This window comes from Tetrao urogallus, assembly GCF_951394365.1.
Source record: "Tetrao urogallus genome assembly, chromosome: 8".
Taxonomy (NCBI): domain Eukaryota; kingdom Metazoa; phylum Chordata; class Aves; order Galliformes; family Phasianidae; genus Tetrao; species Tetrao urogallus.
This window is the reverse complement of record NC_136821.1, coordinates 25,695,619-25,721,603: the sequence shown is the minus strand read 5'-3', so window position 1 is coordinate 25,721,603 and position 25,985 is coordinate 25,695,619. Positions and strand designations below refer to the sequence as shown.

Here is a 25,985-nt window from a genome sequence, read left to right as displayed (position 1 = left end):
ATGTCTTGTTTGGTAAGTTTGTATTTGGGAACCCTCAATGGTTGCAACCTTGTTAGCCAGCGATGCCTTAAGTTAAACAGCCTGGTGAAATGTTTTGCTTAGGGGGATTTCCACAGTTCTGAGATATTGAAACTTTCTTGTATCAACTTTAGATGCAGGCTGTTTAGTTCCCAGCTTACCATATGCTCTATACTGTTTTTTAACCTCTTGCATGTCTGACTTGTAGCTGAAAACTTTCTGAACTACAGCTTATTTGGGTTACTTCTGTTATTTTTCCACTGCCTTGTTTAATAAATTGCAGCCAGACCACTAATAACTCACTTGTTTCTTTTCTCAAGGACTGTTCCTGTATTCTACGTACACCAGTTGAGTCAATCAGACCAGAAAAGCAATCTCAGAGCAGCAGCCATGAATCCCTGGTAAGAAAAAAAACACAAATAATAATAATAAAAAAGCATTAACTGACAAAGTTCAGTATGAAGTTGCACATGTGGAAAAAAAGAGTGATCTCATTAGCGAGCACTTAATAAAATACTAAGAGGAAAAATAACTGGAGTACTCTGGGGCTTCCACTTCAGAAGATGACTGCTATTGACTAAGCATTACTCATAATCTTTTACTAGTTTAAAAACAAAACAAAAAACCCAGTAGCTTATTTGTGCAAGTCTCGGTGTAGTAAATCTCAAGCACCAGCTTGAATATTCCGACTTCAGTACTTGATTTTAGCATTCCACTTGATGTTATTTATGCATTAATTTTAAACATAAATGCACATAGTAATTCTGAGAACTATGTTTTTCTCCACCATTAGGCTGATTCTGAGCTAGCCTGGATTCCCCCATCTAAAGGAGGGAATGAAACGATATTTTGCTCTTCCAACGTCTCTCATTATGAACTGCAGGTGGAAATAGGTAACACAATAGCTTAAAATAATTCTTGTTCTTGAAGATGCATTCTCTCTGTAGCTATTGCTAACCGCAATAAATATTAAGTTTGGAAAACGTATTATCAGCTGACTAAAACTATTCTTGTTTCTACTGCCCTTATTCTTGAGAAAAATATAGATCATCTTGTTTCAGTTAGCACTTGCTTTAAAACATAAGACAAATTAACAAATTTTTCTTTTGGTATTTGTGCATTTGGATGCCATTGCCTAAAATCTGTGGCATGCAAACAATAAATACAACGTTAAGTAACATCATAGCTTGTCATTTGGCTAGTTGATTTGATTGTCTTAATGATGGCTGCACTGAATCCCACTGTGCAAGCTTAAAATCATAGAGTTATTTGATTTGGAAAGGACCTTTAAAGGTCACTTAGTCCATATTCACTGCAATGATCAGGGACACCTACACCTACATCAGGTTGCTCAGAGCCCCATCCAGCCTGACCTTGAATGTCCCCAAGGACAGAGCATCCACCACTTCTCTGGGCAACCCGTGCTACTGCCTCACCACCCCTACTTTAAAAAAAAAACTTCTTTTGTTCAATCAAAATCTCCCCTTTTTAAGCTTGAAACCATTTCCCCTTTTCCATCACAACAGACCTGCGACCTGTTTCCATCACAACAGAGTCTGTTCCCTTCTTCTTGTAGCCCCCCTTTAGATATTGAAAGGCTGCTATCGAGTATCCCTGGAGTATTCTCTTCTCCAGGCAGAACTGCAGCTCTTGCTCCTCTTGTAGGGGAGGTGTTCCATTACTTGGACTATTTTTGTGGCCCCCCTCTGGATGCTCTCTAACAGGTCCACGTCTCTCCTGCTTATTCTAATGCTTGTGTTTAAAGGGCTGTTAATGTAGATGCATTACTGATGCTGACAAATGTTTAAATGTTCTTTGTTCTAAAGACATTCTAAAATTCTAAAAACAGCAGAATCAAGATCTAATTTGTGTATATATTTTGCCCCAACTACTTAAGATGTTGGTGTGCTTAAAGAAAATATCATGCTGCTATCCACTACAATTCAGAACTGTAAAGTTCTTTAACTACAAAGAAAATGTGGTGATTTACTACATTTTCTAATATTAAGGTATCAACTTTTGGTTTCAGGAAGGAGATTCAACAACTTAACTTCAGTCTACCTTGCACGGCATACCCCTACAGGCACACAAGTTGCCATAAGGATCACAGACCTAGAAAGCTGCTCAGAAGAGCATTTGAAAGCCTTACAGGTAAAGCAACAGCACTTCTGAAGCCACTTTTGAACATGTAAAGGTTTAGTAAACCAATGCAGCCTTCGTGCTTTTACTGGGCAGTTGAATTCAAATTTTCTCTTCAAAGGAATAGAAAAGGCATGTGCAAGTTTGAAAGATTGCTTTCTGAAGAAACCATTGACAAATGGTTTAGAAATTATCATGGAACTTTACAACTCTTCCTTTGAAACACATTTTGTGCTCTGCATTTAACAGCAAAACTTACAACTGTGAACAAACCAGACTTCAGAAAAATGCAATCACATCCAAGCTATTTGCATATCTATTGCAGCTATGCTCATCATATGCAATTTAGAATAAATACACTGAACAGTTTTTTTTCTACTGATTATTGACAATTAATGCTTTTAGTAAGACAGTTGTTTTATGATTAATATATCCATTTTCATTTAATTCCATAGAATGAGGTGGTTTTATCCCACTTTTTCCAGCATCCCAACATAATGACACTTTGGACAGTGTTTACAGCTGGTAGTTGGCTTTGGGTCATTTCTCCATTCATGGCCTATGGTAAGAACTGTTAACTGCTATTTTGGAGTAAGCAAAAGGACTGATGAAATTTGGGCTATGCAGTTGAGAAGTGTTTTTTTCTGTAAGAAACTCCTCATAAAGAAGGGGAGGAAAAAAAAAGGGGGGGGGGGGAGGGAAGAGAGAAGAAAAAAAACCCTAACAGACACACTTTCCCAAAGAACTTGTTTAGATAAGTCTTCTGTATATCGCCTTCCTCCCCCGAAAAGATTGACATTTGAACTGCATTAAATTTCACTTAGTCCTAACCCCCACAAAGTACTGAGTAATAAGTGGGAGATGCATTTGATCTTACAGAATAGAAAACTTGTTGGTTTCAGTGCAGGTTTGGCATAGGCTTTCAGTTTGCAAGCATGACATGAGTGCAATCCTTATGATTGATGGATGCTTCAGTTGCATCCGTTAAGTGTTCCTGACGTACCATAGTCAATATAAAGGTGAGAATATCACTCTTGGAAAATGCATACCACAAAAGAGGCACAGAAACAACTTCAAGGTGGCTTGTTAGGTTTAGTTTTTTTTTTCCCCCCACTGCTTCCAGGTTCTGCTAGACACCTGCTAAAGACTTACTTTCCTGAAGGAATGAGTGAAGCTTTGATAGGGAACATCCTGTTTGGTGCAATCAGAGGATTAAATTACATGCACCAGAACGGCTACATTCACAGGTAGGACATCAGTGCCATAGGTAAGAATCAGATTACAGGATCTACTTGATTAGGAATTTAGTTTCGCTACAAAACCCATACTCGGTTCAACTGTCATCTTCTTTCCTTTTTCCATATATTTCTTATGGCAGATGCAGACAGTACAGGCTGTTTCATTTTGTTAGTTTGTTTTTGAATAATACAGCAGGATAAATAAATCCTTCCTTACTTTATCCTCTTTGCAGGGAAGGAAAGACGACCCTTCTCTGATGTCTGGCAGTCAGTTTTTCTTGCTAACCATCTCTCAGGGTGTATTCAAAAGACAGCTCATGCTAAGTGAGCTTATGAAAATAATCTGTTAAACAAAACTGCATGTAAACTCCCCAGAATAAATTAATGAAAGATTTTCATATTTCTACTTTAATAGTGCTTTGAGTAATTTGTCTAACTAAAATTTACCACTTTTTGTTACAGGAATATTAAAGCTAGCCACATTCTGATTTCAGGGGATGGACTGGTTTCTCTCTCTGGCTTAAACAACCTCTACAGTTTAGTTAACAATGGACAAAAGTCAAAGGTGGTGTATGACTTTCCTCAGTTTAGTACATCTGTACTTCCTTGGCTGAGCCCTGAACTACTGAGACAGGTCAGTTAAAATACACTTCACTCTTCTTATTCCAAGTTAACATGAAGTACTCAACTTCCATCTTACATCTGCTTGTATAAATGCAATAGAAGCTGTTGAACTGCAACTTAAAAGTTTGTGATTCTCCTAAAGAGAACAGGTTTTACATCTGTTGGCGAGGTGGAACTTACAACTGAATCTGCCTGATTCTCTTCCTGAAAACTAGAGCAGACCCTGTCTTCAGTGCAACATCACAAAAAAAAGCCTGTTTCAAGTTGTTAATTGCCTCAATCCCGTTTAGATTACAGAATTTTAGAATTGTGTCTTGACACTGGTATTTGTGTTTTTGTTTGCACCCATCAATGGCTTCTGTGGTCCAGAACAGTTTTATTTCTCCCACAGGATTTGTCTGGGTATAATATGAAGTCTGACATCTACAGTGTGGGAATAACAGCATGTGAATTAGCCAATGGACATGTTCCATTTCAAGATATGCCTCGCACTCAGGTATGATGCTAACCTCCATTTCTACTTCAAAGGACACAGATTATTATTTTTTCTGTTTTTACATAAAACATTACTGAGATAAAGCACTGATGAAATGGTGGCCGCTTTTAGTTATTTCAAACATGCATGTTTCTTGCTAGAGTAAATCATCCTTTCTCATAGACTCACAGCATAGCCTGAATAGGTCTGTGGGTGGTGCACTTGTAGAACCGCTCTTCCTTTCTACTAGATGCTGCTGCAGAAGCTGAAAGGTCCCACATACTATCCCTGGGATATAAATGCCTTCCCCCATGGGGAATCCAGAATGAAGAATTCCCAATCAGGTGTTGATTCTGGAATTAGTGAGAGTCTGACACGCACAATGACGAGCGAAAGACTACAAAGTCCTGTTTCCAAAACATTTTCCCCTGCATTCTACAACTTGGTAGAACTTTGCTTGCAACAGGACCCTGAGAAAAGGTAATGCTCTGGTGAAAACTAATTTTGTGTCATTTTACTCTTAGACCAGGTCTAGTAGGGCTTAGGATACAGCAATTAATTGAATACTGTTACAATCAGAATTTCAGACCAGAATTACTACACAAAACCCTACACTTACCTTTGGTCTTGTTATTTAAAAACTGTCTTATCTGACAAAGGAATCATGCTTTTAAAGTTTTGTTTGACTCCATTTAGGCCTGATTTTCTTACGGTATGAATCTGTCTTGTATTGCAGTTAGACAAGTAAAATTAATTTTAAACACGCACTTTGTTCAAGAAACAGTGAGAACTTAAGTATATGTTTTCAGTATGACACCTCTTCTGAATGAGACAAAATCCCTTGTTAAGCAGAAAAGTAAAAATAAAATCTTTAAAAGTAATCTCATCTCTTTAGTAGCACCCTCGTTACAAATTGTGACACAGAACATAGGAATCCTATGCTGCCTTTCTCATGATTCACATTTGATCACATGCATCAATAACGACACACCTTAAACTGCTTTGTCAGACTAGGCCCTTTCCCAAGACGACTAATTTAACTTTACAGAATATAATCATATTGTTCATTTTACAATGCAGGCCATCAGCAAGCAGTTTGCTTTCTCATACGTTCTTCAAACAGGTGAGTTCACTAAATTTTTATTAAATGACACAGCTATCAAAAATAATCAAAATAAGTCCTAAAATATTGGAGTGGATTACAAAATATTTAGGTCAGCTAGAAGCAAAACCATCCTGTAACAGCTCATCTGCTTCAGACAACTTTTGTAAAAAGACACATCATTAGAATAATCTATTTTCCCTTTGATAATGTTGCTATAACTTAGGTCAGCCTAACTGATGAGAAAATTGGTAAATATTCAGGATTTCAAGCAGAAGAATTCCATAGCTAATTCATGAAAGATTAATTCAACTTTCTGTGGAGTGAGGAAAGATAAACCTCTTACCCTGTTTTCAATACTGTAACATGCAAGAAGTTGGCTCTACGACTTCTATGTGTTTTTAATTAAGTCAGGTGCAAGTTCATACAGATTTTTTTGCAGGCCTCTTTTGATTAACTTTTCTTCTTCATAGGTGAAAGAACAAACACAGAGCTCGCTCCTGTCCCTATTACCGCCCCCTGTTCAAAACAACAGACCAGAGTTCTTGACACTGCCCTCAGCAGCAGCTGAGGCTGAACCTGGACATATTGCTGCAACTCAACATGATACAGCCTGGGAATTCTAAGTAGATACCAAACGATCATACCTCTCTTGTGCTTCAAAGAAGGAAAATGTGATTTCTACTTGCTGCTTTAGTTTGTATGGTTAAAATACGGTTAGACACTGTACACTTGAAAATGCAGTTAAAGTGGCCATATTCCATTAACTTCATCATATGTTTGCATCAGGAAGTGCAGTATGCCTCATTTTGTCAGATCTCAAGCAAAACTGCATGTAGGAGATAAGAATTCAGTTGTTCTCCTCTTTTGAAATAATTAACATGAGGGTTCCTGCTGTATCTTTACTTTTTACTGCACTTTTTAGCTCATATTACTGCAGTCCAAGTGCCTTTCTGAATTCAGGCTTTGTCTTTTGTCTACAGCTTTTCTTCAGTAATCTATTTATCTTTCATTGTTGCCTAAATTATCTTAGTGAAGAGGAATCTTCCATTTTCAAGCCTAAATTTGAAACTGCAGAAATGAATTTCTTATGCAAATGGTGTTTCTTTCTCCTGCCTCTCAGAAGGTGTGTTGGCCAGTTGACATGCTGTCAGTGTTTGCCCTGAATTAGCTAGCAAGTCTTTCCTGCAGTTTCAATACTGCATGTTGACCAAAGAAGCTAGTTGAAAACGCTGTTGCATTTTTCTGCATCCTTAATACAGATCTGTGCTTTTGCATCTTCATTTAGTCTTGCATCATCTTAACTAGCAATTTGAGAACCTCCGATAATGTAAAGGAAGTCTTAAGTTATAACACATATAGGTTAATTTTGAAGACTTGTTAAATGATCTGAAGTCACTGTATGTGTTTTTGTTTATACTGTGTACCAAGAATTATCTGGACCTAATATTGTTTTCTCAAAAGAAGTTACAAGACGCATTAAGCTTCATCCGTGTTACTGCTTGCAAACATCTTCTGCAGTCAGATTCCCATGATTCAATTCAGAGCACAAATTCACAAGAATCTGAGAGGTTTCACTGTCTCTTCCCTGAGGAAAAACTGCCCTTGTGCCCACAAAAATCATTAACTTCTCATCTCCCACACTACACCAAGCAACTTAAGCTGAACAAAAGCAGCATTATTTATTTTTTTAAAATTAAAACTGCAACCTCATCATGTTTTAGAAAAAGCTGTGTCCCAAGCCACTACTACTTGCTGACATGGGTTCTGACAATAGTGAAAATGTATAAATAGTGAATGGATACATTTCAGTTTTTCAACACACGGAAATTCCACTGTGAAGTGCTCAAATCTGACATAGCTGGGCCTATGTGTAACCAGCCCTGCAAATACTTCTGCTTTGCCAGCAGCTTCTCTTCAAAGACTTGAATGCACTGGAAGGCACAAACAATTCTAAACAATCACACTGAAATATTAACAAAATACTTGACACTACTCATTATGCTGTGAAGGGAACTCATAGTTCAGAACATAATAGGTACAACTAAGCTTAAGAGCCTCTCAATAAACTTTGGTTTATTTACTTTTACACTTGTGGTGTGCTCCTGTTTTCACCACAATTCAATCATACTAACAGCTTCTTGTTACTGCAAAAAATGTTTCAGATTTACGTCAGTCATCAGTTAAGAAAATAGTTGTTAAACCACTAAGTTACTCTTGTTAATCATACCAATATTAGCTTGTGGGCTCTTCAGAGAAGACATTAGACTCACATAAACCCCACAGGGTTCTTTATCCCTAACCACTGCAAATCTTGATTGTTTTAAAATAAACTATGTAGCACTTACAAGTGTTTTTGTGTAACTGTACACGTAAGCCCCAAGTCAAGTAAGTGAAAACGGATATTTTGCACATACTTAAATTAGAGATGTCTGAACGAACATTAGTTCACTTTTGTTTGTTTCAAGAAAGCCTGATGCCAAACATCTCAGGCAGCTGAAGCGCTAGGTTTGCAAACTTCACGTGAAATAACAGCACTCTACGCTCTGTAACAATGAACCTGAATACTCATAGCAAAGTGAAGTAAAGCATAGACTGACTTAAACAGACAAATATTCCAGTCTCTGGATTAAGTTTACAGAGAGATTTTTTGCAGTTCTGCTCATTAACTGTGATACTTTCTTCTAAGGAATAACATAAAATGTGTTAACACAAACGTGTGTTAATTCATCAGTTAATACAGTTGTATAATCAATGAATATTAAGGTTATAATTACAAAATAAACGAGAGTTAGGCAAAGCAGATTATAATAACAAAAAGAGAACAGATTGAAAGCTTACCCATATCCTGGGCTCACTTACAAAACTCCAGCAGAGTGGATCTCCACAAGAGATCCTTCCCCACTGGTAGCCAGCTCTTAAATGGGTCTAGGAGGGGCGGAGCCTGGCTTCACCTCTTCCAGCAGCACAGGTGAATTGCCTTCACCTGTGCTCCTGTGGCTGACTCATGGCTCGCCTCAGGTGATCAATCAGAGGTTCAGGCCGTGATTCAGCAGTTCCCATACAACAGCAAATGTGTAACCATCATAGTGTTGAACTAGTCACAGCTGCATGGCACTGAAAACAAGATACACTGAAAATTAGATACAGTGCTGTGAAGAAGTTTTTGCATACAATTTGTATTCTCAAAACCTGACATAAGTGATCTGCATTGATAAATGCAGGTTGACGGACTTCCTATTCCAAACTGACATGCTTCCAAGCACAATAAAGCCCTAATTTCTCAGAACATCCATGTACTAACCCTTACTCATACCAATTACATGTTATTAGCATATGAACTAGTACTGAAGTCAGACTTAAAATTTTCAAAGAATCTTGCATGTAAGCTCAATGGGAGACATTGTAAGAATTTTCATACATTTACAAAATGTTCTCATGCCCTATGAAACAGAAATTAATAGATGGATTGCTTCTGCAATTTTGACATTTGTAGAAACAGAAGATCACAAGTGGTCTGGGTTGGTTTTTTTGTTGTTGGTTTTGTTTTTTCTTTTTCTTTCTTTTCTTTTTTCTCTTTTTTTTTTTTTTTTCTGCCACCTTTCTCTTATTTAGCATTTAACACTATGTAATGTAATTAAAAACTTGTCACAAAAGAAAACTTCTGTTATATATCATCCTTAATATAACCATGTTATTATGTTTCCTACTGTCTTGGTCTAATGACAGATGCAGCAGCTTGTGAATGTCTGAATGGATCAACATAGGATAAAAATGTGATTTAGTCACAATGAACTTGATTTTCTATATAAAGTACGTCAATAAGTATCCATTGGAGAAATGATTGTTTCTTCCAACTGATATCAATGAACAAAAGCAAGCATTACCAAAAAATTACCTAGTTTTACCTTACATCTCTCTTTTCCCTACCCCCTTTTTCTACTCAAAAGTGATGTAAGCAGTTTTTAGCCTGTGAAATCATGGAAAAATGTTTTAAAAAGACTGTTCTCAATGTGTCTGACAAGAGGGAGGTACCAAAAGTAGGTGACTTATGTGCCCTGTCTTTAATGATAGCAAGTAGTTCTGCTAAAGTACATTAGGTTGTCTAATAAACCACTAAAACACCTAAGCTAGCTGTAATGACTTGTCCCAATGATGGTCTTCTCTGACTGATGAAGAAATACTATAATTCAGAGATCCTGCACAACACATCCTGTGAGACTAATGTCTAAAGAACAGGAATATGAACCACACTGCAAAATCAATTTAGTTGGTGCAACAGTGCAGCAGAGACTTAACGACTTAGAAAAGAAAGCACTGAAAAAGAGGTCTACTAATATGTAGCAGAATAACTTTTGGTGATTAAAATAATTAAATCTGTCCAGAAACTCAAGATTCGATGAAGGAATAAATATTAGATTTAAACTGGTTGCTATGGAAACCACCATGATTCCCAAAAGCAAGCAACTGATCTTACTCCGCAGATCAGTTACTTAAACATGCTAGTTATCAAAAAGCCCCACAAATTTCTGCAAAATGCAAATTACACAAATTAGCTGCAATTGTATTTGGCTTACTTTTCATTAAAGTTTTGCATACCATTGCTTAATGCAGATTTTCATGTTATTACATCATTTAGCTGGATTTTAAGATTGCCTTGAAGGAAATTATATAAGAGAGGCTTTACATTGTTTCCAAAACTCTCGCTGTAAGAGTATATGAGCAGTTCTGGCTGAAATGTACTTTATTGCTGGTTTCTGCTGGTGATGATCTTGCCCTGCCCTGGGCACCAATGCCTCCACATCCATCAGTGGTCTGGCTCTGGCCTCTAGTGATAGATTTTATGAACACATTCCTTGCATCAACTTCGTTCTGAAAGCCTTTGCAATGTGAACTTTTATAAGCTTTTTAAGCGCGTCCCTCAGGCCACTAAACCTCCACAACTCCCTCCATTTTCTGCAACCACTTGCAGACACGCCTCTAAGCCAAACCCACCCGGGCCCAACCCGCTCGTCTCCCCGGCTCCTCCCCTTCCGTAGCACCGCCCGTACCTCAGAAGCCTACGTTTCTTTGGCTCGGCCCCTTCGTGAGACTCCAGCGCCGATTGCCCGGAGAAGGAAGGAAAGGCGGTACTGAAGTGGCCGCACCGCCTCCTTTAGGCAGAGCCCAAAATGGCGGCCGTGCAGTTGCACCGGCCGTTAGGCGCGCGCAGGGCGCCCCCTGTTGGCGGGAAGGCGTGTTGGCGGCGGGCCGCGGCTCCGCGTTTCGTCCCGTCGAGCACCCACGCAGCTTTGCTGCAAAGACGCCGAGCAGCACTTCATCACAGAATCAGCTTGTATACAGTAACAGAACGTTAGCGTTGAGAAAGAAACAACTTAGACTGATTTATTTTAAACAAAGTAAGCTTTTGGAAACAGTACAAAGTAGTACAAGCTGATGCTCATTCTGACCACTTCCTCGCTCGTTTCAGATACTTAAAAACAAAAAATTGGCAACAACTTCTCTGCATTTTTTTCTTCAACACAAAATACCGCATTGAAAACAATGGTAATGGAAATGCACAAAGGCATTTCAATTAAGGCTTCTATATATACTGCATGTTCTGCACTTAAACATCTATTCTGTAAACTTTAAGATGTTCTAAAGTTTTCCAAGTAACTAAATGCACAAACACATAAAAAGCAGCTAAATTCCACTCTGAGGCTCAACAGAATGAAAACTACCTTGTAATAAGCCATGAAATTGTTTATCTAACTGTGATTTTAAATGGCAAACCTCAAACCTCTTTCATTCATCTAGGTTATACTCAGGTCCTCCAAAAAAGGTACAAACTAGGAAGGCAAGTCTGGCTTGAACTACTGATGCCATTAATTAAGTCAAAAAATCACTGCTCAACCATCTCACAATGAGAGCAAAATCTGGCTCCTGGCTAGCATTGCTTTGTTTGTGGGATACTTAGAAGGCCAATTCCTAGGAATAATTTCAGAAATGAAATCAAGCAGTGACGTTCCTCATGTTTCTCTATACTGATTGGATGCCTTCACACTGTTGTGTCAGAGCTCCATACCTTATGAGAGAAGTTATACTTTTTATATATATGCCAAGATAACAGAAGCATGAAATAGCAAATAGAATCCATTACTAATCTCACCTTCAGGAGCTCAGCAATTCTGTAAACCAAACACACGATGCTTGAAGAATCTGTGATGTGCATTTCCCACTTTGCAAGGAAATTACTGTGTAGAAACCTATGTGGGAACACTAAGTAGTGGCCTCATCTCTCATCTCCTACAGCAAATCACAAGGACCTCCAAAGTAACACTGATGGGGAGCAGCATCCTGAATCTCTTTGCTATAATGTACAATGCAGCACCGGCTGTAATCGAGCTCCACGGTATTACAAGAATACATACACTTCACAATAATTGACAAAAAGGTTAAGCAGTTCCTTCCCACAAACAAGTGAATGCCCTAAAATAGAGCCAGCAGTTACAGAAAATGTTTCAATTCCAGTAGAACTCTCTTTTTTCTCCCCTCTCTAGAATTACATAATTACTTAAATTTGCTAAATAAGCACACTAGAACTCAAGTTCTTGACAGAGCAGAAGCTGTCCTAGTTATTCATGTTCCCATTCTTGTTTTAAAGCAACTTAGGCAACAGTGTAGAAACTTACTGGCTCTTTCACATCTCCCTTCCACTCATTCATCTAGCTAAACTCACCACTACTTTTATAAAACACAGTAGCCTCCAGGGAATTTTGACACTGCACAGCTTTTAAAACCACCCTCAGACACATTAAATAAAATAACGCAAAACTCAATACATATTAAATAAAATTTAAATCTAGTCTTGTGTAATACTTGCATGAGAAATCTATTTCAGACTAGCTCTTGCCTACGTCTGCTAAGGAGATTGTTTTATCCTGCAAGACATCTGCATTTATTCACTTAAACTGCTTTCTTCCTAAGATTTGTTTTCATCTCTCATCTCCATGGAATATCTTAGAAAAAAGTTATACCTCAACTGCTAACAGCGTCAGTAACGAAACACAGATTGATGATGACAATATAGCACTGCTGTCAAAAAAGCACTGAATAGCAGATCTTCAGAACTCACCCATTTCTTCTGCCTGTCTAGGTAGCAATGTTTACAGAAGTACCTTGACTTTATGTACAGGTGATAATATAGATTACAAAATAAAAAGAAGATACATAAAAGATTTCAGTCACATTTGAATAATTAAAAATTAGCATACATAAAAGATCCATGAAATATATACAATATAAAAATACTTTTTTTTTTTTTCTTTATGAAAGTTATAATACATGGTTAAAATACAGAAAGCTTTGAGCCATCAGTTACAGCTACAAGGTGCATGTTCCACTCTATGGCTGGACTCTGGGTATGACGACTCCCTGAGGAAATTCCTCAATTTCAGTATGAAACATCAGTTCTGAAAAAAAGAGAAAAGAATACTGCTTTTACTGAAGAAAGTTTCACCTGAATATTATTACATTATTCCAGAAAAGTTCTATGGAATTTCCCCAAGCCTCCTGCTTTTCTTTGTAGCCCTCGTATCAGCAATTCAGTAATGGGAAGACCTACCACTGTCTTTAGAAAACTGCATTTGTCCTCCCACATTAACACAACTAGTACTGACATTAGCAACTGATCATATGAAGTAGGCTTCAGCCTGGACATTTAAATGTGTATCTGAAAGCAGACTGATAAATTGTTCCAGTTTTGAAAGTGTCAGAACCAAGACTGAAGATTTCCATTTAGAGACCTGATCATCTACTGTTTGCCAACAATTCGTCAATGTGGCAAAATTACACAATCTGAACGTGCAGCACTGTAATTTTATCCACTCAAGTTTTGAAATCCCACACTTCTTTTTGTTTTGCCATTCTACTAATACTTCCTTACTACTTGGGATAAATCCTAACAGAATTTTTGTACTGAAATTGCTGAAGCACGTCACCTAATCCCAGTTGACATCTGTAAATATCTATAATCTCATCAAAACCTGAGCTAGATCACACCTCTGTCTTCCTTGAATAAGCCTTTTATTACTTCAAAAATGACTTCTAATTACAATTTAGACATCTACTGTAAGTTTTACTTTCAATAATTGTAAAAGCTGCCAACCAGTTGTTTGTTTGTTTGTTTTTTAAACTAATTGAATTACTAGAATCAATTAGGATAACTGGCAGCAGCTGAAATATAGAAAGCTGTAAATTAACATACTAGATTAATTCAAAGAAGCATATTTAACCAACCTTCTTTGGTCTCCCAAACACAAATCTGTTCCTTAGTCATAACATTTGTCAGTACTAAACTCGAGCACCCAGTGCAGACCATAGTAGATAAAAGTCTGAACAAATAAGTTTTTGCCAATTAACATTTCCTACCTTCACTGTGGTCTAGCTCTGGTCGGTAAGACAAGAAGATCCAACTTGCCCCAACTAGAATAGATACTACCAGATTCACCACAATCCATGGCTGAAGAATTTCTTCCTCCATACCTGCAGTCCTGGGAAAAGTACATCAACCAATTAGTCAGGTTACACACCAGTATGCACATATTACAATAATAACGTCAGCAGAATATCATAAAATACAAATAAAAAGCTTGTTAAGTCAGATGTAATAATATCACTATCATCCTAATGGTCTGGCTTTACGAAGATCTGGTAAAGAGATTGTACACCAAAGACAGCAACTTATCTCACAGAGAACATTCACTTGCAGATTTCAGCAGTACATTCCTTTCCCTGGCTAAGAAATAGAAAACAAAAACCAAAACGCACTGTCAAACTTCACTATGAGGAAAGATCTCATATGAAGTCATCAGCGGATCTTATTTTCATCACTTCTTTGTAGGGCAGCAGGCAAATGAGCAGCAAGTCATTGAAATCTGCCTGGAAACCAGTGCAAGAACTTGTAGACAGAGGCCAGATAAGATGGGGGTTTAGGTAAAAGGTTAGGATTTAAGTTGGCTGATACGTTTTATACTGTCATTAATAGCAGCAGGTTGAGGTCTTGTTACTAGAAACCAGATTTTTCAATAAACACTTATAAAAGCTCTAAAAAAGGAAAAAAATAGCTAACTGCATGCAGCAAAAGAGATACTTAAAGTTTCTGTCACCCTTCATGTTCTCTCAGCATCATTCTAACAAGATGTTCAAGTTACGATGCATTCGTGACCAACATGACTGAGACCAAATATGGACTTCTCATTTCTGAGTGAAGGTTTCAGAGGTTCAAGGCACACTCAGACAAAGGCAAATGCAGTAATGGAATTCTTCATTAATACTTTCTTATGCATCTTATATAACCTTTTGAATCCAAAAGTTTGATTTAGGTTCGTAAGTGAGTGATGATACAATTTACAGAAGACCTTTCTTAGGTTTCCTACCAGATGCTGCCATTTTCTGAAGGTGGTGTGTAGAGGTTAATTCTGTCACATGTCATCTGCTGACTTAAGGATAAGATAAGAGCAGTGAAGTACACTGGAAGAAATGAAATTAGTGTCAGGTATAAAGCAAGTAGAAAATGCTTTCTCATCTTTTGTGCTCTGCATTCATAGGAGGGGAAACAACCATCCCAGCAGTAGTGTCACTAATGCTACTACTGCGAATACTTTAAAAATGCGCGAAGCATCCGTAATCCTTGAATGCTATTTTCAACTGCTCCCCAAGTCACTTATTTTAAGGTAGACAATAACCGTGGAAGAAAAATCCACTGAAAACAGAACGCAGGATTTTTTCCATTTACTTTATTTTTTGAAAAATCATCTATTTTTCCTCATCCTATTCACTTCAGGATACTTACAGAATGAAGCCAATGCCGCTGGGTCTAGGGTAAGAAAGCCCCTCAGTGCAACTGATGCTTTTGCCAAATCAATCCTGATTAGAAAAACAGGAGTCATTAACACAGTTCAATAAGATAATATTGTTCTTCTAACAGCGTTCTGTTGCTTTTGCTTTTTTCAAGATACCTTTTCCTATCTGTGTTATAGTGCCTTAATAAGCCACAATGCTGCACACACAAGCAACGATCCTCATTATGCCAAGCTCCAGAAAGTTTGAAATTAAGGATGATGTTCCATAAGTTTTGTAGCTTTCACACTGCAGTCAGGGAGAGTGGGGAGAGATCTGCTCCCCCCAGTCCTTCCCATTCATTTCAGTGTCTGCACCACCAACAGAATTAATGTTAATAAAACTACTTACAAAGCTCACACTGGTACAGGAGTAATTAAGAATAAACTCAAGATTCCTTCCTGACACCACTTATTGAAAAAAAGACACAATTCCTTCCACGAAATAGACTCCTTCCCTGTCTTACCATGCTGCCAAGGAAACAATGCATCATTAAAATAAACTTCAGTGAAACCACTCTTTGAGACATAATGCAGAAGCATCAGGTGAGCCAGGTAAGCTGTTTATATAGCTATATTGCAAACTTAACTGAATAAGGAATTCACATGAAAAGTAACCTAACAGAAACAGCTGCTCTCTACTCCCCTCCACCACAGCTCTCCCATTTGGTTTACTTCTTGATTACACAAACAGCACTCGTACACTGAAACAAGGCAGCAGGTAATGGACAGAAATGAGTAACAAAAGCCTGAATATACAAGTACACCTTTTAACTATACATCAGCTATGTGCAAAATCATTTACCAAGAGTATCATTAAATCATCAACAATTTACCTATCAAAGGCTGAGACCGTGCTGATAGACAGCAACAAGTAGAACAAACTTTGAGCAGGGTAGGCTAGCATCTTATACTGCTGGAGCAGGTTAGAAACCATGGTAAGCTGATTTCCTGCCAAAATGTAGATAACAACGATGTTCCATACAGCATAGCCAGCAAGAAAGCCATGGGTAAAGAGTCCGATTACCCTGAAAGGATAACAGAACATTTGAGAAGTTTAATGCCTTTAATTAGGCATTAAACTACAGATGAAAAGGCCTACAAATTCACCCCTTCAATCCTGCTGCTGTGATAGATTGTTTTCAAGTGCTTTATTCTGATCTAGTTTCAAAAATCCTAAGCAATAAGACTTCTGCTTCCTCCCCTGACAGACTGCACAAGAGCATGAGCACACAACCAGGAAAGTGCAGGTGTTCTGTCTGATCCTGTTGCTACACCCCTTTACTAACGCTACTGGAATCAAATACTTTCACTCTGTCTGTTTCCCCATTTTATCTGTAGCTCCCCAAGACCGCTGCCCCTTTCATCTATGCAAGACTCTTTAAGCCACCCCTGAGAGAAAGTCAGTCTTTTCAGAATTTCTTCAATCTGTAATGGCCTTCCTTGCTAACAAAAAGCTAGGATCAAGCATGGGTTTCCAGGTAAAATACAGAGACATGAAAAAGTTGTCATCTTCCCATTCTGAAACACCATACAACCACAGATGGAAAAAAATATATATCATTTTTTACTTCTGTGTATTTATTTTCTGCAATTTATGCCCAGTCCAACTTCACTCCTCCTTTTTTACTGGAAAGAGTTCAGACATTTTAACTCTGCTCATATCACAGCTGACAGGTAAATCTCATTTTGTTGTTTTTTTTTTTTCCTGTAGGTCCCTAGTATTTCTGTTATACATATCTCTTTCTATTCATCTTTCTTCTGAATCTTAACAATACAGCTTCCTTAATTAGCTTCAGCTTTCTGTTCTTTTTAGAGGTTGCATTTCAAATGGATGTGTTGAGTAGAAACAGATATTACTGTCAACAGAAAAAAGCTGGAGCACTTATGCCACCTGCATACCCAACCACCACCTATTACAAGTATCCACATGAAGTAAAGATACATCCAGCGATAGAGAAGAGATAAGAAAGAAAAGAAAAAAAAAATCCACACAATGATTTCAGTTTCTTTACATCAAAACATTAATCCATCACCTGAAACTTCGGTGCACTGAGAGGGCAACATCTCTGGTGGTCCAAGACGACTTCACATCCAAAAGCACGTTGATATTTTCAGTGGTTTTAATCAATTCTGCACGGTCGGCTGCTTGAAAGCGCCCTAAAAGGATGAGAAAATTTATTTCAGAGAGAGCCATTAACTTCACTCAATATTTTTACATTAATGCTTGAACTTCCTATCAAAATTTCCATCAGATTTCTTCTCTCTTGTGCCCCCTTTTCTTCCCTGCCAGCTTCCATTCATATCATGATGCCTCTGTCAGCGTGGTGCACCCTGACAGATCAGGATTTATGAATCTACAGCACAATTGGGTAAGTACTCAGTGTTCTGTACTAAAAAAAAACACCGCCAACAAAAAAATAACCTTCCACATGCATGATTTTTTGCAATATAGTAAATACTTCTCAACCTGTTGTGACAGTATTAGGTCAAGTGAGCTCAGTTCTGTACTACCAGGTTTTCTTCACCCACAGAACCACAGAACTAAAAAATCCAACAAATCAGTAACACTGCAACACTAGCATTCACTGCTGAAAGATTACATAGTACATTTCTTCTCAAGCATTTTTTTTTGCTGGCAAACTCCCTTTTAAAATTCTGCCCAATAGCAAAATATTTGGATTTTAAATACAATTATGTGTTCATGCAAGAACTTAAGTTAAAAAAAAAAAAAAAAAAAAAAAAAAAAAAAAAAAAAAAAAAAAAAAAAGTCACACAATGCACTTACGATTTTTTTCTACAAACACCTTGCTGACAGGCTGGCTAATTCCACTGGGAGCAGCAAACACAGGCTGCTGATCTGGGCTCCTTCTGTGTTCATCTTCAATGATGTCATCCTCCTCTACCTCCAGCTCATTGGAACAGTGTGTTTCTGCCGGCCGAGCCTTCCTATTATCACAAGTCATACAATGGGGCAGAAGAAGAAGAAAAATTTAAAACTTGAAGATTTCAATGAACATTTACCATTCCTAACCTCATTGATACAAACAGATTAAGCTACTGACCAGTATATTACACCCACATAAATTTAAAGCTATTATTCTCACTAAAGCACTAACACTAAGCCTTGATTTGGGGGCCTTTCTTTCAATTTAGATACCTTCTTGTGTCAAAGCACTAAATTGGGAAAAGTACAGAGCAAGAGATTAACAACCAGAAAAAAAACGTACTAATTAAATACAAGGCCAAGAGAATGGATGCTTGTGGTTGGAAAGGCAACTAGAATGTTGTAAAGGCATAGCTCTTGGAGAAAAGGCCATTCAGGAGGATAAGAAAGCAGCTGTTTCTCAGAAAGTTAAGAAAAATACAGGAAAAATGAAAGAAAGCAGTTATGCGTTTTAATTTTTTATGTACTAAAACAGTAGGCTCATGCTACCATACTCTGAACTGAAATGCATCCAGATACACACAAAACAAACATGTGAAGAAAGCGAGATCTTAGCCCTGGACAGGACTGTGTGCATACAATTTGCTAAGCAACGTAAATGGTATTGTGAACTTCCAAGATCCTGTGTCTTTGTAAAGTGACACTAAAATGTTATTCAGTTACTTTTACTACCACAGATATTCCGAATTATGAGCTATTCATCTCACTTGGTTCTTTTTCTCTGTTTGCGGACCACTGGTTCTTCAGCTTCAGGAACATCCATGCCATTTCCATTCTGAAATAAGGATGCAATGTTCTGCTGGGTAAAGGAGGTCTCAGAATCTGGAGATTTGAAAAAACAAGCCACATGAAAATTGTATAGCTTTTATGGGATTAGAGACACATTCACTTAAATACAGAAATAGTTACTACATAAACATGGCAGAAATGGCAACTCTAAGCTATCATTCACCCAGAGATTAATTCCACTTGTTAAAAGGGCACTCGATTTGAAACACTTTAAACCAAAACACAAACTGGCCAGCCATATTTTTGTCACCAGGTTTTATTCAGCCTTCTTTGCAGCCTACCGTTATTCACGTACCAGGAGGTACTTTCTTCTTCTTGCGTTTCCGCTGAGGAGGGACATCCTGAGGTTCAGGAGTTAGGGGCTCACTGCTTTCAGACTGCCGACGGACAGTCGCTTGGACAATGTCATCTAAAAACCAGAGAAAAACCTCCAGCAACTTCAATCAAAGCTGCTGAGAAAAAGGCAAGAAAATGCTGCTACCTGTTACACAGTGTAGAGTATCTGTATTTGCCCAGCTGAGGTGAAAACATAATGGCTAGAATACATAAGAGATGGGAAGCAAATACAGTAATAAGAATATACAAGATGAAAACATACGGTCTTCGTTTCATCATAACAATTTCACATCTGGGAGGAAATGTAGGTATGCAGGAAGTAGCAGGATTCCCATTCGGGTGTACAACAGAGGACTGACAGAATGGAATCTACTACAGCAAGGAACAATAGCTCTGTATTTTTCCTTTCTATGTGCAGAGACAATGATGCAAGGGACAGAAAAATTAACAGCGACAAGTTGACTCAGACTGACAGATAAATGTGTTAAGGCAAAATGGTGTAATAACAAAGGGAAATTTAAATTAATTGCTGAACAAACAGCACAAGAATCCAGGAGGAGCAGAAAAAAAAACAATTCTAAAGAAAGCTTACTCCAATCTGAGAGAAAAACCGCTAAGCCTTGGAGGAACCAGCTTTTCATGGCAGGTAAACATGAAATCTCATCAAACATTCTAGCATCACTGGCATCTTTTCATACAGGAGGACAAACCTTTTTAGAGTGCTTTTAGAGCCTGATATTTTGCACTCTTTTAATCAAATAAGGGAGATTTACTCATCAAACCATCAGTCCCAAATCAGCTGATTTACAGAAATCCAGTAGATTCTATCAACATCGATTCTTTATCAAAGCAGATCAGACTTGTAATTTTGCTTAAATGATATGTTTATTCAGCAGATGCACTTCTTGTAAAAATGCAAAGCTCTGGTGTCAGCCATGCTTCATGCTCTTAACTCTCAGGTGACAGTGGAACGGTTAACTTGTGACTTTATTGGGCCGAGGATTTAAGCTGAGCCAATTTGTTAAACTAGTTGTATCTTAGTTCATTCAAAAATTCAAGCACTTAACACACTCAACATTGCAAGCAGCTTACAGATGGAAGTGACTATTTAATTAAGTATTAACAAAACTGAGAAAGGAAAAAAATAGCAGGAATAAACATTAAAGCATTTTTTGCAGTTCACTATTAAAATTTGCTCTATTACCAGTATTGGGAATGGATCCAGGGAAAAAGAGAAGACTGAAGAAGTTACTTTAAGGTAGCACTACAGACTTGCTCTAAATATACAGACTGTATTCCGGTGATGGTGTGTGCTGGGGAAAGCACCTGACACAAAATCAATTTTAATAAAGAAACAGAAGAATATTATTCCAAAACAGAGTACAAGACTGAAAAAAACATTTGTCAGGAGCTTGGCTACAGTGTAGGTATCACTCAGGATTACAAACACAGGTGGGACCTCACCTAAAGGAGTCTTTCCTTTGGGCTTTCTTTTTTTGGGACGACTGAGTGGAATGTCATCTGCAGAACAGAAACATAAGTCAATGTGCACAGCATGGAAAAATCTCCATTTTTCTTTTTTAACAACCATACCGTTCCAAATTAAGAAATAGAGTCCTTTTTACAAATGAAGACATCCTTCGGCTTTTAAAGATAAGGTGACAATTAACTGATTTGCACAAGCAGGAAAAGTGCAGTCGAAAACAGGAAAGCAAGACAACAAACCTGTCTCGTGTGCAACAAAGGCTAATGCATGTTAAGCGAAAAACCAAACGATGCTCTGAAGAATAAACTGCTTCTTTTAAATCATAGTGACAACATTCCAGTTACCCTGATTTATTATGGAACTACCAATTGGTAAAAAGAACAGAGGAAAATAGCAGATAGTTCTCACAGTAGCAGCCCTAATACCCATGCAATTTGAACAATTATCAGCCTACATTTAGGAAAACTGGTTTTTTTTTAAACATTTAAACATTTAGGAAAACAGCCTACATTTAGGAAAAGGACCAATCCTTCAAGAGAGGATGAAGCGACACCAAAAGGAACTATCCATGTTTATGATTCTCTTTGATGACAGAATAACTCACCCTGGTTTCCACTTCACATTTAATGAGAAAAGGCGTTGAAGAGCAGCACAAAAGGAACAAAGGTAAGAAGAGAGTTAGTTTTTAATCAACTCACAACAGTGACATTCTCTCTACTTTTTTATTTGATTAATTCCCTTATTTCATTCCTACGTCTTTTTATTGGCCAACTGTACACAAAAGGGTTAAGTGTACAAAGCAATCAACCAGACTCAACACTTTGCTAGTGAGTGTGCAGTTTCTTGATTGGCCAGCTGTAGATCAGATTAAAAGCTATAATCACCTGGCTAATTAAAACTTGCCTGACATATAACAAACTAACAGAAGTTACGAAACATTAGAGCATATACCTTACTAAAAACACACTATCTTTATATGTTGCCAATCACGAACACCACATTTTCTCTAAGGTACTTTGAAGGAATTCTGACATATCCATACGCCATAAAAATCTGTACAGTTGCTTTTCCTTCCACATTGATCATTAAAATGCTGGGGGAAAAAAAGCCCAAATTTCTCCCTATATTACATCAAACTGATAAACACCTATGTCTCCATTTGATAATATCTAGCTTAATTTGAAAAATCCCTGTCCTGAAGGATTTGCAATTTAAATATGTCAAAGAATGTGGAAAAAACAACAACAGCAACAAAGAGTTAAGGGAGAAGACAGTGAAAAGAGAAACATCAGCAAGACTGAAATAAATGCTAATAAAACTCATGCTGCTCTTTGTCCAAGACTTTAAAAGGTTTAATCTACCTGAATATTAAAAATGAGGTAAGTTTTCTCAGCCTCTAAAAACATCATGTGCTTTATGCCTTTTGTAAGGGATTCTAGAATAACAAAGTAGCAAGAAAAGCAATGTTTTAAAAGCTACTGTAACTATGCAGGTACTTATCAAACCGATTTTTCTTCATTTCATTTCTTTCAAAACACAGCGGTAAAAACATAATCAATCCTGTAGAATGAACTGATCTTACCTTGGCACTGGAGGGAGGGCACGTGGGGGGCACTGAAACATAACAGAGAGACAGAAGTCAGCTTCTCCCAGTGCAAAACCATCCCGAGGTCTGTTAAACCACTCCACAGAGGACAGCTGCTTCCAGAGGCAGTAAGAACTCACACTATCTATGTTTTGCCACCTATGCTTCTGAAACCAGATTCTAAACATCTCATACATAACCAAATACATAAAAAGTAAGAAACAAGTATCTCCCATTACCAATCTGAAATGCAATTCTTGCACTGGATGATTCCCATCCAGATGCAGGCGAGCAATTCACTTGCTGATTTTGCATTACATAATTATATTTAAGAAGTACAGCATGAAACATTTCCCATGTTCCAAGAATTCAGTCGATACCAGCAACACAAAAGCTGCTTGACCAGTAAGGCTCAAGGGTCCCCAACTCACCACTTGTTTTTTCCCCATATCATTGGAAGCAGTTCCCTGGAAGAGGCACTGTGAACAGTTCTCCACTCCTGACGTTGCTCATGCTGAACCCCCGCTAATTCTGAACTAAAAATAAGCTTCTGGCAGCCCGGATTAGCTGGCTATGAACCTCCCTGCCCCTGGGCCAGGGCCCAGTGCTACTCCTGCTGGAATCAATGGTAGTTTGCTCTGGCAGCAAAGCTCGTCCTAAAGAGCACCCGCCCCAAAACCGCATCGCTCCATGCGCCGTTAGAAGTTCAGGTGAGCACTACTCGGGGATTTTCACCTGACAGATGAAACACCCTGAGTGAGGAAGGGAGAAAAAAAATCAACCTAAGTTTAGCTCAGGCCTCATTGCTTTCATCGATTCCTATGTATCGTTAATTATCTAGGACAGGTCCAAGATCCGCAGCCCTTAGTTGTAGCTCCCCAGGGCCAGTAGGAGCACGCCGCAGACCCAGAGCGCAGTGCCGGCTGCTGGAGAAGGGGCCGTTCGGAGCCACCAGCCCCGCACACCGCACACTCCCGGCACCATTACCGTTCCTTGAGCAGCCGCAGGGCCGCGGGAACGCGCCTAGGAACTCTCCGAAGAGGAAATACACCCGCGGCCGGGGGTCAGTTCAGGGAAGCAGAGCGAGAGGTGCGGCTCCGGTAACGCGGCACCAGCAACGCGTTTGCCCTGCCAGCGCGGTGACCGAGCTGCCCCAGCGGGGGTCGGTTCTTCAAACTCAACACATAACGCCGGCGAACTCTTTACGGGCTTCGCGCTCATCATACTCGTTATCCTGCGAACGCACGGGGACGGAAACGCGAACGCAACGTGGGCTCTCAGCCCCGGCCCCGCTCCCTCCGCCAGAGCAGGCCCTCCCCGGCCGCACCGAACCGCCGCCAACGCCCGCACCGCGGCCGAGGCCGGAGAAGGCTGAAGGCCCGGCCCCCCGCCGCCCTTTTCTGGGGAGCCCCGCCGCGCCCTCACCCGCTCGGGGCCCGCCCGCGGCTCCGCCATGCCGCGCCCGCCGCCGCCGTCCCGGGCCCCGCAGGGAGGAGCCGCCGCTCGCTTCCGCCCCGCCCCGCCGCTACGGGCGCGATCCTCGGCTGCACGGCCGGCCGCAGAGCGGAGCTGCCCGCACGGATTCTCAGGCCGGTGGGCGGGAGGGGGGGGGGCGGAAGCAAGGCCTTTTCCAAACTGGGATTCTGGCTTCCTTCGTCTCGTTATCACTGACACTATTCGCAAATGAAGCGATAAGCTCTAAACGGGAAGAAAATTAAACCGCAAAGGGAACGAACACCCGATGCTGTGCTTTTCTGCCAGCTGCCTTTCAATTTATGTCCCACTGCTGTGAGGGGCACAGTACCAGCCCGTGCACCGGTCCCTCTCCCACTGCTCCTACTCACCCCATTCCAGGGCGATGGTGGGCTCTGCTTTCCAGCACGTTTCTCACCAAGGACACCGGCTCTGACTTCACAAGCTGGCACAGCACTAGCTACAAGAGCAGGCTTAGTACAGGAATCACCTCTTGTAGGCAGCACAGCCTTCACCAGTTCATTTTCTCCGGGGAAGCTGGGCTGACAGAATGAGCTGTTTCCTCAGCATCCAATGCACCTGTAATGTGAGATGAAGAGAGTGAGGAACTTGCCAGCTGTAATCACTGTACTCTCTATGAAGAGAACATGCTGCCTTGCCTCAAACCAACAGGAAAAGGGGCTTTGGATTTGATTTTCCTCTTTAATAAATCCATGTTTTGTCAGTTTTCATTCACTTGAGTTGATGGAGGACAAGCCAAGCCCTGCTAGATCATGGCAGCAGCTCTGCCCCACCGAGTGGCCTCACATGTACACTCATTGCTCACAACCACTGCATGTCAGTGTGTGATCAGCACTGTCTGCGCTGGTCTGGGACAGACAGAGGGTGCAGGGCAGTGGTAACTCAAGTTATGGCAAATAACTGTGTACATTTTGATACATTAGCTATACACAGATTGATGAACAACAAAAAACCATGCAGCCATACTGTCCACTTTGATACAGGAATTTGAGAACAGATTTCAAGATTGCAAAAAAAATTTTTTTTTGTATATTTACGACTGCAGTCAACATAAATGAATAACCTGTGAATTTTCAAAAGTTGCAATCAGGCATTCACTTCAAAGTTTGGTCATATCTCTTTACCAGACTTTTATAAGCCCTCTCTTGCAAGAGAAATAAATCTCTCACTTCACAATCACACCTTATTCACATCATCCCTTTTTGGCAGTACACACATTTGTGAACGGTTGTCAAGGATGAAGTACGAGTAAAACTTCACCTAAAACCAAAACAAACACTCTGAGACCTCCCTGAGAATTGTAACCACTGCCATCAAACCAGGCCAGCGTGTTAAGTTTCACAAAAACAAGGTCACATATCCCACTAGCTTGATGTTTTTGTTGCTCTTTACACAGTAGTTGTATTGCATATTTTATGAAGGCTGCTCTGAAAGTAACACCCTTTATTTTATTATGTTGCCCTGCATTGTCAGAAGCAAATGTTGGTGATATGGAGTGGAGGTGAACCTTCCCACTAATATTCCATTCCATTTTGTTGCCATGTGACAAATGGCAGCAGAGGGGCAGTCTGACAAATTGGCATCTGAGGCAAAATTCTGTCACTGAATTCCTCCATGTGGAAAAAATGCCACCATTCATTGACACTTTCTGAACATTATTGGAGACCAAACAGGATGCAAACACAGTGGGTCACTTTTGCTGGTGCAGGTTTTGATGAGCACGACATGTAGGCTCTTGTTCATCGCTGACAAAATGCATAGCTAATGGTGGTGATCACAGTGAAAAAGAGAGCAGATTCTCAGCTACAAAACACTATTAAATAATGTTGTGCTCTTTTTATCTGCTGTAGTTTCCATGAAAGTAAAATAGG

The 25,985-nt window shown here is 39.3% G+C and overlaps 2 protein-coding genes across 2 annotated transcripts; one reads left to right on the top strand and one right to left on the bottom strand.

Annotated features, from left to right (window-relative positions):
• Positions 1-6,222, top strand: STRADB (STE20 related adaptor beta; the record flags this gene model as incomplete). The annotated part of the gene is made up of 11 exons (XM_079538885.1): positions 1-12; positions 339-419; positions 812-911; positions 2,048-2,169; positions 2,613-2,721; positions 3,281-3,404; positions 3,858-4,029; positions 4,411-4,515; positions 4,745-4,974; positions 5,575-5,617; positions 6,070-6,222. The coding sequence occupies 11 exons, from the start codon at positions 1-3 to the stop codon at positions 6,220-6,222; spliced, it is 1,251 nt and encodes a 416-aa protein (XP_079395011.1).
• A 6,760-nt stretch (positions 6,223-12,982) lies between these two features.
• On the bottom strand, positions 12,983-24,075 carry TMEM237 (transmembrane protein 237; the record flags this gene model as incomplete). Its single annotated transcript, XM_079538927.1, has 13 exons — positions 12,983-13,050; positions 14,009-14,130; positions 15,016-15,109; positions 15,432-15,505; positions 16,314-16,505; positions 17,514-17,637; positions 18,266-18,426; positions 19,132-19,246; positions 19,509-19,622; positions 21,014-21,070; positions 21,640-21,650; positions 22,618-22,649; positions 24,046-24,075. The coding sequence occupies 13 exons, from the start codon at positions 24,073-24,075 to the stop codon at positions 12,983-12,985; spliced, it is 1,194 nt and encodes a 397-aa protein (XP_079395053.1).
• Between the last annotated feature and the right edge of the window lie 1,910 nt (positions 24,076-25,985).